The 14,429-nt window shown below is 41.3% G+C and overlaps 1 protein-coding gene across 2 annotated transcripts in view; it reads right to left on the bottom strand.

Annotated features, from left to right (window-relative positions):
• Positions 1 to 14,429, bottom strand: part of trpc3 (transient receptor potential cation channel, subfamily C, member 3) — a 254,492-nt gene that overhangs the window by 72,422 nt on the left and 167,641 nt on the right. The window contains exons 5-7 of one of the 2 annotated variants that reach the window (XM_087980116.1): positions 9,951 to 10,004; positions 2,634 to 2,822; positions 705 to 869 (exon numbers count right to left, since the gene is read on the bottom strand). In XM_087980116.1, the coding sequence (XP_087836242.1) occupies positions 705 to 869; positions 2,634 to 2,822; positions 9,951 to 10,004 (408 nt within the window). The remainder of the gene's footprint in view (positions 1 to 704; positions 870 to 2,633; positions 2,823 to 9,950; positions 10,005 to 14,429) is intronic. The other variant, XM_087980114.1, reaches the window with a different exon arrangement.

The raw sequence follows: 14,429 nt of genomic DNA, 5'->3' as shown, positions 1-14,429 counted from the left end.
GGATGCAACCCATCAGGACCAGGGGACCTATCGGCTTTAGCCCAATTAGATTCCTGAGTACTTTTTTTGATACTGATTGCTTTGTGTTCATTTCCTCCATCCCACCCCCACCCCATCCCCAACCCATCGCTTTTAGCCACTTGATCATTTTGTATTTTTGGAATTTTTCCTCTACTGTGTAAACTGATGCAAAGTATTTATTCAATTACTTTGCCATTTCCTGGTTCCCTATTGTTATTACCCCAGCCTCTTTCTCTAAGAGGCCTATATTAACTTGAGCCTCTCTCTTCCTTTTATATGTTTTAAAAGTTTTTACTGTCTGTTTTTATTTACAAAGTCCTCTCTTATCTGTTTTCTAGCATTAGCACAAACTCTTCCTGCCCCTTTTTTCAGTTTCCATGGTTTTTAATGTAAACCTGATCCTTGAGGACAGTGGAAGTTTTAACTGTAAATAAAACATGGATTTTAATATGCTTTTCCACAATTCTAACAGATGTGGAATAACTCGCAGGTAATAAATCTATATTTGTCAACTGTAGGCCAGCACTTGTAACATTAAACTGAAATCAAGGCTAAATGCTGAAAAATAGTAAAATGAAACTATATTTGATAACGTTTCAACAATTGACAAAGGTTCATGCTGTGTTCTATTGCACGATTTAAAGACATTATTAATTTCCATTCTAAAATAAAATATTGCTTACCTTGCTGCAAGGTGCAATCCAATAGCCAATTGAAAGAAATGGGAGCCCAAGTGCAATAACGAGCACCACAAGGCATTTCATAGCTATGGGCTGCTCCCGCAACCCTGAAAGGTTTTCATACCATATTGTGAGTAGTTGCTGTTGGCAATTTGGGTGTGCAACAAACTGTAAGGAGCAAATAATCTTTCATTAAAGCAAATCATGTAAAATATCGGTTACTGAATTAAGCAACATTTTCTCACTCTTGCATGGTTTTATTCTTATTTGTTTAGTATATGTGGATATTTTTTTATGTAAAACAGAGATCAATAATGCATAATAGTCAAGCATGGAAGGAGGCCATTTGGCCCATTGAGTCCACACTGACTCTCCAAAGGGCATGCCGCCCAAACCCACTCCCCTACCTTATCTCCATAACTCCATATTTACCAAAGCTAATCCATCCAGCCTGCACATCCCTGAATACTATGGGCATTTTAGCATGCTCAATCCACTTAACCTGCACATCTATGGACTGTGGGAGGAAACTGAAGCACCCAGAGGAAACCCACACAGCCACAGGGAGAATGTGCAAACTCCACATTGACAGCCCCGGGTCTCTGGTGCTGTGAGGCAGCAATGCCAACCACTGAGCCACCTACTACTCTTTAGACAAGCAACAGGTGTTTTTCTATCAAATGGGAAAAGTATATTATACATGTTGAAGTTCTGGAATTACACAATGAGATACCAATATCCAGTTCTTTTACGGGTTATTAGAAATTCCTTTTTGCTATTTTAGTACAGCTTGAACAAAATTGCTAATGTAGTGGAAAGATGAACCATAGAATCTCTACAGTGTGGAAACAGGCCCTTCGGCCCAACAAGTCCTCACTGACACTCGGAAGAGTAACCCACCCAAACCCATTCCCCTATCCTACCTAATACCCCTGACTAATGCACCTCACCTACACATCCCTGAATGCTATGGGCAATTTAGCATGGCCAATTCACCTCACCTGCACATCTTTGGATTGTGAGAAGAATCAGGAGCACCCGGAGGATACCCACACAGACAAGGGGGGAATGTGCAGACTCTACACAGACAGTTGCCCGAGGCTGGAATTGAACCCTGGTCTCTGACGCTGTGAGGTAGTAGCGCTAACCACTGAACCACCGTTCTGCCTCAATTTCAAGTCCAGTGTGTGGTGCTGGAAAAGCACATCAGGTCAGGCAGCATCTGAGGAGCAGGAGAATCGATGTTTCAGGCATAAGCCCTTATGTCTGAAACGTCAATTCTCCTGCTTCTCGGATGCTGATTCTGATCTCCAGCATCTGCAGTCCTCACTTTCTCCCTGCCCCAATTTCAAGTATCAGATGCATACTTTATCCCACAACAGACAGATTGGTTGGTTTGAAACTTAACCATCCACCAGAAACCAAGCAATTGAGCAATTAAAATTAAGCAATTTACTTACCCACTTAGGTCCTAATTCTGTGTTGCATTAACCTGCAGGTTATTGCAGGCAGATGGGATAGCCGACTTATTCAGGTGGAAGTCTCATCTAATAAGCAAATTGCCGCCCTCTTACATCAAATGCAGTTTTAATCAGCCTGAGTGGGGGGTAATCATCAGTGTTTACCCTCTGCAGCTGATTTGCTTCTGTTAAGTCTTAAGTTATGACTTCTCTTGCCTACACCCACTTCTTCCTTTCTGTAAAACCCTTTCAAGAACCTCTCTTCCTGCCACTTATCGAGAAGTTAGCTGTCAGACAAGAATCCTGGATGAAGAAACTAGTGACTCAGCATTTCAAACCATGCAGTCAGTGCAAACAAAACTCACCGTTCAATCTAGAACAAACTCAAAATTTTGCATGTAATTTCGTGGACCACATTGTTAATTATAATGAAGAATATTTTTAAATGCCAAGACTTAAAAAGAAATTGTACCTTTTTGACTTCATACTTAATGGCCAGTTTGACACGTGTTAATCCTGCTCTTTGACTGTGGTGTCCTTCATCCTGCTCAGCTTCCATGTCACCATTCAGAATAGCTTCAACTTCTTCACTGTCTCGGCACAGGTCAAGAACACCAACAACAAAATCTTTGCATTGCATAGATAACTTCCGGTAGTCATTCTAAACAAAAACAGTAAGAATACACTTCTTAGAAAAGTGGCTTCACAAAATACATGGTTATTTTGTTTTTGGGAGTGTGAAAAGCCAAATTTGCTTTAAAAAGTTATATTTTTCCTCTCATTTTGAAAAATATATTTCACTCTTTTGATTCCTCCATGCCACAAACCAAGAACTGATTAAGAATCTTTTAATGGAAACACTAAACTCTTCTTTGTCAACTCATCCAAAGATGTTCTCATTACAATAAAATGTCTCATATATATTCAACACATGTTTTTAATAACCTGACTATGATGGGCAATTTATTGTAAGCAATAAGATTAAAGGCATAAAGCCACACTCATATGAAGTAGGAGTACTGCCTGTCAATATACTACACCAAATATTACAATCTAGTTTGTGACATCGACACAGGGAAAGAGCAACAGTATAATTGCATATGGTATGTATGCACCATTCCTGAAACAGGTGAGAATTTTATTTATCAGATGATAGTCAGTTTTGCTTATTTGTGCAAAACATTTATTTCTCATGTTGAAATGTCAAATGTAAGTTGGATGCTGTGAGAAAACTGAGTTAAGAACTGAGAATATATTTAGAAATGCCTCCCTCTTGGTTTGCTTTATTCCAGAATTGTCACCTATGAACTCAGCATGCAGTCAAATTCAAATCACTTCTTAAAGTCTGATCACCAATTTTTTTCTTTTTTGATAATCTAGATTTGTTTCAAAGTTGTTTAACCATTGCAGTATGAATAGCAGCAACATATAACAAAACAAGCTGTTCAATTAATGTTATAAAGTAGATAACACAAAAGTTACAGCAACTGTAGATTAGATTACATTACATTACAGTGTGGAAACAGGCCCTTCGGCCCAACAAGTCCACACCGACCCACCGAAGCGCAACCCACCCATACCCTTACATTTAGATTAGATTAGATTACATTACAGTGTGGAAACAGGCCCTTCGGCCCAACAAGTCCACACCGACCCGCCGAAGCGAAACCCACCCATACCCCTACATTTACCCCTTACCTAACACTACGGGCAATTTAGCATGGCCAATTCACCTGACCCTGCACATCTTTTGGACTGTGGGAGGAAACCGGAGCACCCGGAGGAAACCCACGCAGACACGGGGAGAACGTGCAAACTCCACACAGTCAGTCGCCTGAGGCGGGAATTGAACCCGGGTCTCAAGTGCTGTGAGGCAACAGTGCCCCTTACCTAAAACTACGGGCAATTTTAGCATGGTCCTGCACATCTTTGTGACTGTGGGAGGAAACCGGAGCACCTGGAGGAAACCCACGCAGACACGGGGAGAACGTGCAAACTCCACACAGTCAGTCGCCTGAGGTGGGAATTGAACCCGGGTCTCAGGCGCTGTGAGGCAACAGTGCTAATCACTGTGCCACCGTGCCGCCCTAGAACTCTGTTGTGACTAGTTCTCATGTGATTTATGTGTTTTACTTTCATGCTCAGATTAATATTGTTTTCAGGGTATCACTTTTCAGTAATGTCCCCACTGAGAGTATTATGAGAGTATTTTTGCTCCTAGTAACAGGTTGGCCAGTGAGCAGTGTAGATCTACAATTTATTCAATTTCACTTTTTCCAATAAACCACCATGATTTCGGTCAGTATTTTGCTAATCAGTGCAGTTAGCATGGATCAACGAACTTGCATATCTTTATTGCATAGTATTACTTGTTGTATCTCTGACATTCAATGCTGGATTTTACAATCTTGCTTTAGGAAGGAAATAGAACATAGAACATAGAAAAAATACAGCGCAGTACAGGCCCTTTGGCCCTCGATGTTGCGCCGATCCAAGCCCACCTAACCTACACTAGCCCACTATCCTCCATATGCCTATCCAATGCCCGTTTAAATACCCATAAAGAGGAAGAGTCCACCACTGCTACTGGCAGGGCATTCCATGAACTCACGACTCCCTGAATAAAGAATCTACCCCTAACATCTGTCCTATACCTACCACCCCTTAATTTAAAGCTATGCCCCCTTGTAATAGCTGACTCCATACGTGGAAAAAGGTTCTCATGGTCAACCCTATCTAAACCCCTAATCATCTTGTACACCTCTATCAAGTCACCCCTAAACCTTCTTTTCTCCAATGAAAACAACCCCAAGTGCCTCAGCTTTTCCTCATACGATCTTCCTACCATATCAGGCAACATCCTGGTAAACCTCCTCTGCACCTGTTCCAGTGCGTCCACATCCTTCCTATAGTATGGCGACCAAAACTGCACACAATACTCCAGATGTGGCCACACCAGAGTCTTATACAACTGCAACATGACCTCAGGACTCCGGAACTCAATTCCTCTACCAATAAAAGCCAGTACGCCATATGCCTTCTTCACCGCACTATTTACCTGGGTGGTAACTTTCAGAGATCTGTGTACATGGACACCAAGATCCCTCTGCTCATCCACACTACCAAGTATCCGACCATTAGCCCAGTACCCCATCTTTTTGTTACTCTTACCAAAGTGAATCACCTCACACTTAGCTACATTGAACTTCATTTGCCACCTTTCTGCCCAACTCTGCAGCTTATCTATATCTCGCTGTAACCTGACACATCCTTCCTCACTGTCAACAACTCTACCGACTTTTGTATCATCCGCAAACTTGCTCACCGAACCTTCTAGCCCCTCCTCCAGGTCATTTATAAAAATGACAAACAGCATGGTCCCAAAACAGATCCTTGCGGAACACCGCTAGTAACTGCACTCCAAGATGAACCTTTACCATCAACTACTACCCTCTGTCTTCTTCCAGCCAGCCAATTCATAATCCAAACCTCCTACTCACCTTCAATGCCATACCTCCGTATTTTTTGCAGTAGCCTACCATGGGGAACCTTATCAAACGCCTTACTAAAATCCATATACACCACATCACGTAGAAAATGCTGAACACTGAGTATTGAAAGTATTAATCCCATCTTCATTTCCAAGGATGGGTCTTTTCCAATGGCAAAAGAAAAGGGTGGGGCAGAAACCCCACAAGTTTCTGCTTAGAAGTTGCTGACAGTGCTCTGAAAATGAGCATTATAGAAACTGCAACTTTCAGCAACACAGTCTTCCTCAATCACACCTGCAGAGTGCAGCCATAGACTGGGGGCAGGAAATGCATAAACAGGAGAAAAACTGGTGACATCACCTTTATAATAAATCTGCAGCCTGGTTTATATCTATGCTTACTAAAGTAAATGATGGGAGAGCTGTGATTGAATAATATGGTTTCCAAGATGTTCCGCCTGGCAATTGGCAAACTGTCAAGTGAAAATGCAGCATTGTAAAAGTAAAAAAAGATGTCTTCACATAAATTATCCACTAAATAAAATGTTATTTTGCATTGTACAAAGGTTGTCAATGAAAGGCTAGTCCTATGTGAAATCCTGAACTCTTCCCACTACTGTCTTAATTCTTTACAGAACAACTTTGCCATTTTTTGGCTGTCATCAAAGGCACCAATGGATTCTATACAGCAGAGCCATCATGGAGAATGCCAGTTTAACAGTTTGATTACCTTTTAAAATTCTAATGAATTCCATACTGGAGGGCCTGTTTAGAAAGCTATCATGGAGAACGTGAGCTTCCTTAACTTGAACAGGTATTAACAAATAAGTGAGCATCTCAACAAGTTCAAAGTTTTGTTTTAAGGCTTTTGGGTTCTATTTTGAAGTGGATTTTACGTGAGTAAATTAGAGATGGTGAGAGAGGTGAAGTATAGTGAAATAGGATGAAGGGTGGTGAAAGTAGTAGGGTGGGTGAGGGAGGCCTTGTTTGATGAGGAGGTCAAAAGAGTAAGGAGAATAAAGTAGGGATGAAGGAGACAAAGGGTCAAGGGATAAGGAGGATTTCATTAACCTAGTTTTCTAATCAACTTGTTCAGAGACACTATTACACAACTATTGTGTTCAGTTTTGGTCAACTTGCTGGAGGAAGGATGTTATTAAATTGGAAACAGTGCAGAAGAAATTTACAAGGATGTTGCGAGGATTCAAGGGACTAAGTTATAGGGGGAGGGGTTGAACAAGCGAGGGCTTTTTTCTTTAGAGCAGAGGAAACTGAGGGGAATGGAGAGCATCATGAGAAGCATGGATAGGGTGAATGTACTCAGTCGTTTTTGCAGTGTTGGGGAATCGAGGACTGGAGGGTATCAGTTTAAGGTAAGAAGGGAAAGAATAAATAGGAACCTGAGGGGCATCTTTTTTACACAAAGGGTGGTATGCATATGGAATAAGCTGCCAGCGGAAGTTGTTGAAGTGTGCACATTAACAACATTTAAAAGGCATTTGGACAAATACATTGATAGGAAAGATTTAGAAGGATATGGGCCAAATGAAGAGAAATGGGGTTAACAGAGATGGACATTTTGGTCAGCATGGAGCAGTTTGGGCCAAAGGGCCTGTCTCCATGCTGCAGGACTCTATGACTATGACCTTTGGAGCATGTGGACTTGAACCCGGGCATCCAGGCCAGGGTTAGGAGCATTACCACTGTGTCACAAGAGGGCCCATTTTATGAGGAGGGCTTTACAATAATCTGAACTGCACAATGTCTCTGTTAATGGAGGTGGCTCTTCTGACGTGGCCACCTTGGCATCAGCCTGTCTCTGTCACAGAGGTGGGCTCTCAACTCTAGGCTGTTCCATTCTCCAGCAGATAAAAACTCTACCTGTCCACTCTGCTTGGATGGAGTCAGCATCATGAGCTGCAGAAACATCTTGGGTGCTGATTCACTCTTCCATGATGAAAATCCAGCCCTCAGCCTTGAGGTATCACCTGCAAAACCACTTCATTGCCAGGGTCATAACTATTTAATGGTGGATAAGAGCCATGGAACAGTACACAAGAATGGAATGTATCATAATTATATAATGCACAAGTGGCACAATAAATTAAATCACCACACTGACGCTGGCAAAGGGGTAACATTAATAAACTAAGTTTTAGTTGATGATACCTTTGTAAAGGGCATGAGAAAACATTTGGAACATAAACCTAAGAAGGAAAGCTAACTAAATTGCTTCAAAGGAATATAACTTAATAAAGAATCTATAAATAATACCTCACTATTGCTGGGTGATTCAGCAATAACGAATAATACCCATTGAGATGATGGCCTTATAGAGGTTTATAAAATCATGAGGGGCATGGATAGGATAAATAGACAAAGTCTTTTCCCTGAGGCAGGGGAGTCCAGAACTAGAGGCATAGGTTTAGGGTGAGAGGGGAAAGATACAAAAGAGACTCGAGGGGCAACGTTTTCACACAGAGGGTGGTACGTGTATGGAATGAGCTGCCAGAGGAAGTGGCGAAGGCGAGTACAATTGCAATATTTAAAAGGCATCTGGATGGGTATATGAGTGGGAAGGGTTTGGAGGGATGTGGGCGGGATGGTGGCAGGTGGGACTAGATTGGGTTGGGATATCTGGTCGGCATGGACAGGTTGGACTGAAAGGTATGTTTACATGCTGTACATCTATATGACTCTATGAGTGGGCACAAGTATGATTTATGTCAGTTGCACTGACTTCCCAATTGTAGTAGTCAAATTACAGTGGCACATCTTCAAAGGGACAGAGGAAGGTTCGGAGCTTTGTCATTGGTCCCTTTCCTCCACCAGAGTTGAACAGCAACATACTAAATCTCACTTCAAATTCCAATTGACTGTTAGAGCAGTGTTGCCAGAAAGAAAATAATAAGCAAAAAAAATTTCAGGTTAATAAATAACAATGGTACAGCACATTAACAATGATATCACAATGCCTAGCATACCACAGCTCCCAACATCCTTCTTCTGATCTACATGCCGCCCCTTTGCAACATCATTTAAACACACAATGTTAGTTTTCATATCTACACTGATAACAGCCAGCTCTACCGCATCACCGTCTCTCTTAAAACCTCAAGTTTGCAAAATTAGCAGATTCCTCATCTGGCATCCTGTATTGAATGAGCAGAAATTTCCTCCAAATAAATATTAGGAAGATTAAAGCCTTTGATTAAAGCTCCAAACTCTAGCAATCAATTCTATCTCTTTCCCTGGCACATCACCCAACTTTGACTAAGCTCATCCCTGCTGAAAACCTCATTCCTGCTTTTATTACCCCTAGCCCTGACTGCTTCAATACACTCCTGCTTGGTTTTTTACTCTCCATACACTTAAGGTAATCCAAATGCTGCCACCCATATTTTAACTCACAACAAGTTCCATTCAACTGTTATGTCTATGCTCACTGACCTTTGATGGCTCCTGGTTAAGAAATGTCTTGATTTTAAAATTTTCATCCACTTTCAAAATCCTTCATGACTTGGTCTCTCCCTGTCTCTGTAATCTGCTCCAGTTCCACAACCCTGTGGGATGTCAGAACTCATGTAATGTTGGCCTCATGCTCCAATAATGGTGGCCACAGCTTCACTTGCAGTGCTAAATCTTCCTCCCAAAGCCCCTCTACCTCACTAGCTTGCTTTCTCCTTTAATACTCAGTTTAACACCCATCTTATTGACCAAGCTTTTGATCATTGAATCAAATATGATTTTGTGTCATTTTTTGTTTTATGTAGCATTTGGGTATGTCGTAGGACATCAACTGGTCTTCATAGTTATTATTGTAGACTGCCTTTTCAATATTGAATAATTTCAAATCCTACAATCCCATTTTTACATCTGTTTGAGGTGATTCACAATCCTCTAAACATGAAGTTCCCTGAAAAACTTTTGTCTTTAGGATCCTTCCAATATCTGAATTGTATACACGAGACAACAATTGTGCTACGGAACACTTTTCCAATTGTTCCTGCCATTTTTAAAATGACCTAAGAGTAAATTGTTTTAAAAATATCATGATGAAATGTGGCTTTGTGCAACATGAATTCCAGAACTGAACTAAGGAGACCTGTGATGTCCTGTCATCAGCCTACTTGATGTCAGTGCCACGGCCAGTCACTTTTGCTTATCTCCTGGCAGTCAGTTGCCAAGGGTCTGAGACCAGATCATCAGTCTACTCTTTCCTGGATTATGACATGGAGTGACCTAAAAGAGGGGATGGAGAAAGAATATAACATAACTTCAAAAAAAATTAACGCTCACCGATGATGTCACGCTGTGTGGACACTTTACCAATTCATTTTTCTTGTTTTTAAGCTAGAAAAAAGATAATGAAAAGGCTTTAACATCCTAATGAAAGCCCAATGACATGAATAGGTATAGTTACAGTGTTAATAGTTTATTATATTTTTAAATAGTAAATTTTTGTCACCCCAATGTAATATGTAATTCTATTATCTCCAAGATCCTGCTGGGAATGTGTGAGAACATAACTCAAGTTGAATACAAAAATAATGAAACTGCAATTTATGAAAATTGAAATAGCATCACTAAGAAAAAGGCAAAGAAAAAATCTATCTATGCCTGAAGTTAGAAAAATTCTCTGTAAAACCTAACCTCAAACTCACAAACATAAATAAAATGCATACCTGAATAAATAAGCTATTTATCAAACTTATGCCCCTATGTTTTCGGAAACATAAATCAGACTTGGAAGTATCTAAAGTGCAAAACACCTGTCATGCTGAGTTTTCAAATAATTATTTGTTAACCGTACAATTTGTTGAAATTACAGACAGGGAAATCCATCAGCTACAAATAGAGGAGATCAGGAAAATCCACCAATTGAAAACTACCAACTAACACATTATGTTATATAATGCCACACCATTATGTTATAGCAATATAAGTAGTCCTCCACCTTCTGAAGCCATATTCATTGAACATAGGAACTTAACAAATTGTGCAATCCATTTCAGTTTTAGTGACACTATGTACATCCAAGCAGCTGGTGCAGGCCTAGCTTTCACTGACATTTTTGCCAGTTTCCATGAGGATTTTGTGTTTGCTGACTGTGTTCTAACTTCCCATGCATAATTCTGATATGTAAATGATACATTCATGATCTTTGTGTCTGCGGCCATGTGTGATGAATCATTTAATTAACTCTGTTCCACACTTATTCACTTTTGTGATAAATTATCTAACATACTCTTTTTCAACTATCCTAGTTGGCAAATCTGTTCACTGATAGCTGCAAAAGGCCTAACTTTACCAGTGGAATTCTTTTAGATCTATGAGAAGGAAGATTGGGATGACAGAAACCTGGGTGGGAGGGTTAGCTGTGAGGCCAACATAGATATTATTCAGTCTGATTTGAACAAGCTGAGTAAATGTGCAAATGCATGGCAGATGCAGTATAATGTAGATAAATGCTCGGATATTCACTTTCGTAGCAACAACAAGAAGGCAGATTATTATCTGAATGGTTATAAATTGAGAGACAGGAATGTGCAAAGAGACTTTGATATTCTCATACACCAGACGTTAAAGGTAAGCATGCAGGTGCAGTAGATGGTAAAGGCAAATGGTATGTTGGCCTTCATAGTGAGAGTATTGAAGTACGGGAGCACGGATGTCTTGCTGCAATTATACAGGGCCTTGGTGTGACCACAACTGCTACATTTGATCAAAGAACATAGAACAGTACAGCACAATACAGGCCTTTTGGCCATCTATGTTGTACCAACCTTTTACCCTACTCTAAGATCAAACTAACTTACATACCCTTCATTTTACTATCATCCATATGCCTATGCAAGAGTTACTTAAATGTCCTTAATGTATCTGACTCTACTCCCACCACTGGCAGTGCATTCCACACACCCACCACTCTCTGTGTAAAGAACCGATCTCTGACATCTCCCCTAAACCTTCCCCCAATCACCTTAAAATTATGCCCCCTTGTTTTAGCCATTTATACCCTTACGAAAAAGTCTCTGACGATTCACTCTATCTATGCCTCTCATCATCTTGTACACCTCTATCAAGTCATCTCTCATCCTTCTTCAGTCCAATGAGAAACTCCCTCAACCTTTCTTCATAAGACATGCCCTCCAGGCCAGGCAGCATCCTGGTAGATCTCCTCTGCACCCTCTCTAAACCTTCCACATCCTTCCTATAATGAGGCGACCAGAACTGAACACAATATTCCAAGTGTGGTCTAACCAGGGCTCTATAGAGCGGCTCCTAAACTCAATCCTCCTGTTAATGAAAGCCAACACATTATGGGAGACTTTAACTTCCCCAGCATTGACTGGAAATGCTACAACTCTAGTACATTGGATGGATCAGTTCTTGTCCAATGTGTACAGGAAGGTTTTCTGACGCAGTGTGTCAAAGGGCCAAGAGGGGAGGCCACATTGGATCTGGTGCTTGGTAATGAACCAGGCCAGGTGTTTGATTTAGTTGTAGGTGAGCACTTTGGAGAGAGTGACCATAATTCAGTTACATTTAGTTAAGCGCTGGAAAGCGATAGGTACATGTCACAGGTCAAGAGTTATCAATGGGGCAAGGGCAATTATAATGTGATTAGGCAAGATTTAGGATGCATAGAATGGGGTAGCAAAATGCAGGCGATGCAGACAATGGAAATGTGGAGCTGGTTTAAGGAACAGATATTGCATGTCCTTGATAGGTATGCCCCTGTCAGGCACGGAGGAAGTGATAAGGTAAGGGAAACGTGGTTTACTACAGAAATTGCATCTCTTGTTAAGAAGAAGGAGGTTTATGTGTTGATGAGGCAAGCTGGTTCAGATGAGGTGATGAAGAGGTACAGATCAGCGAGGAAGCATTTAAAGAGACAGTTAAGAAGAGCAAAGAGAGGACATGAGCAGTCTTTAGCAAATAGAATAAAGGAGAACCCTAAAGCTTTCTATAGGAATGTGAGGAATAAAAGGATGATTAGGGTAGGAATAGGACCAGTCAAAGACAGAAGTAGGAAGTTGAGTGTGGACCCTGTGGAGGTCGGAGAGGTGCTAAACAAACATTTCTCATCGTTTTTTCACTCAGGCAAAGGAGAATATTGTAGAGGAGAAGAATGAGGTACGAGATATTAGACTAGAAAGGATCGAGGTTAGTTATGCACAGGTGTTATCAATTCTAGAAGGAGTGAAAGTAGACAAGTCCCCTGGGCCAGATGGGATTTATCTGCAGATTCTCTGGGAAGCTAGGGAGGAGATAGCAGAGCCCTTGGCTTTGATATTTGAGTCATCATTGTCTACAGGTTTAGTACCAGAGGACTGGAGGATTGCAAATGTTGTGCCCTTGTTCAAGAAAGGCAGTACAGATGACCCAGGTAATTATAGACTGGTGAGCCTTACTTCTATTGTAGGAAAGGTTTTGGAAAGGATTGTAAGAGATAAGATTTATAATCATCCAGCAAGCAACAATTTGATTTCCGATAGTCAACATGGTTTCATCAAGGGCAGGGCGTGTCTCACAAACCTAATTGAGTTTTTTGAGAAGGTGACGAAGCATGTAGATGAGGGTAGGACAGTTGACGTGGTGCACATGGACTTCAGTAAAACCTTTGATAAAGTTCCACATGTAGGCTGTTGGAGAAAATGCAGAGGCATGGAATTGAGGGTGATTTAGCAGTTTGGATTAGAAACTGGCTTTCTGAAAGAAGGCAGCGAGTGGTAGTTGATGGAAAATATTCAGCCTGGGGTCCGGTTACTAGTGGTGTGCCACAAGGATCTGTTTTGGGACCACCGCTGTTTGTCATTTTTATAAATGACTTAGACGCAGGCATCGGTGGATGGATTAGTAAATTTGCAGATGACACTAAAGTTGGTGAAGAGTGGACAGTTTGGAAGAATGTTATGGGTTGCAGGGGGACTTGGATAAACTGCAGAATTGGGCTAAGAGGTGGCAAATGGAGTTCAATGCAGCTAAATGTGAGGCGATGCACTTTGGGAAGAATAACAGAAAGGCAGAGTACTGGGTCAATGGAAAGATTCTTGATAGTGTGGGCGTGCAGAGGGATCTTGGAGTCCATGTACATAGATCCCTGAAAGTTGCCACCCAGGTGGATACTGCTGTGAAGGCATATGGTGTGTTAGGTTTCATTCGTAAAGGGATTGAGTTCCAGAGCCGCAATATCATGCTGCAACTATACAAAATGCAGGTGCGGCCACACTTGGAATATTGTGTATAGCTCTGGTCCCCATATTTCGGGAAGGATGTGGAAGCATTGGAAAAGGTGCAGAGGAGATTTACCAGGATGTTGCCTCGTCTGGATGGAAGGTCTAATGAGGAAAGGCTGAGAGACTTGGGTCTGTTCTCATTGGAAAGAAGAAGGCTAAGAGGGGATTTGATAGAGACATACAAGATGATCAGAGGATTAGATAGACTAGACAATGAAAGTCTTTTTCCTAGGATGATGACGTCAGCTTGTACGAGAGGGCATAACTACAAATCAAGGGGTGATAGACTTAAGACAGATGTCAAAGGCAGGTTGTTTATGCAGAGAGTGGTAAGGGCGTGGAATGCCGTACCTGCTAATGTAGTCAACTCAGCCACATTAGGGAGATTTAAACAATCCTTATATAAGTACATGGATGATTTTGGGATAGTGTAGGGGGAAGAGCTGAGAATAGTTCACAGGTCGGCGCAACATCGAGGGCCGAAGGGCCTGTTCTGCACTGTAGTGTTCTATGTTCTACACCATATGCCTTCGTA

Source organism: Chiloscyllium plagiosum, unplaced genomic scaffold, assembly GCF_037043375.1.
Source record: "Chiloscyllium plagiosum isolate Xiang-an unplaced genomic scaffold, Cpla_swu_hap1 HiC_scaffold_36, whole genome shotgun sequence".
NCBI lineage: Eukaryota > Metazoa > Chordata > Chondrichthyes > Orectolobiformes > Hemiscylliidae > Chiloscyllium > Chiloscyllium plagiosum.
This window is presented reverse-complemented; position numbering and strand designations above follow the sequence as displayed.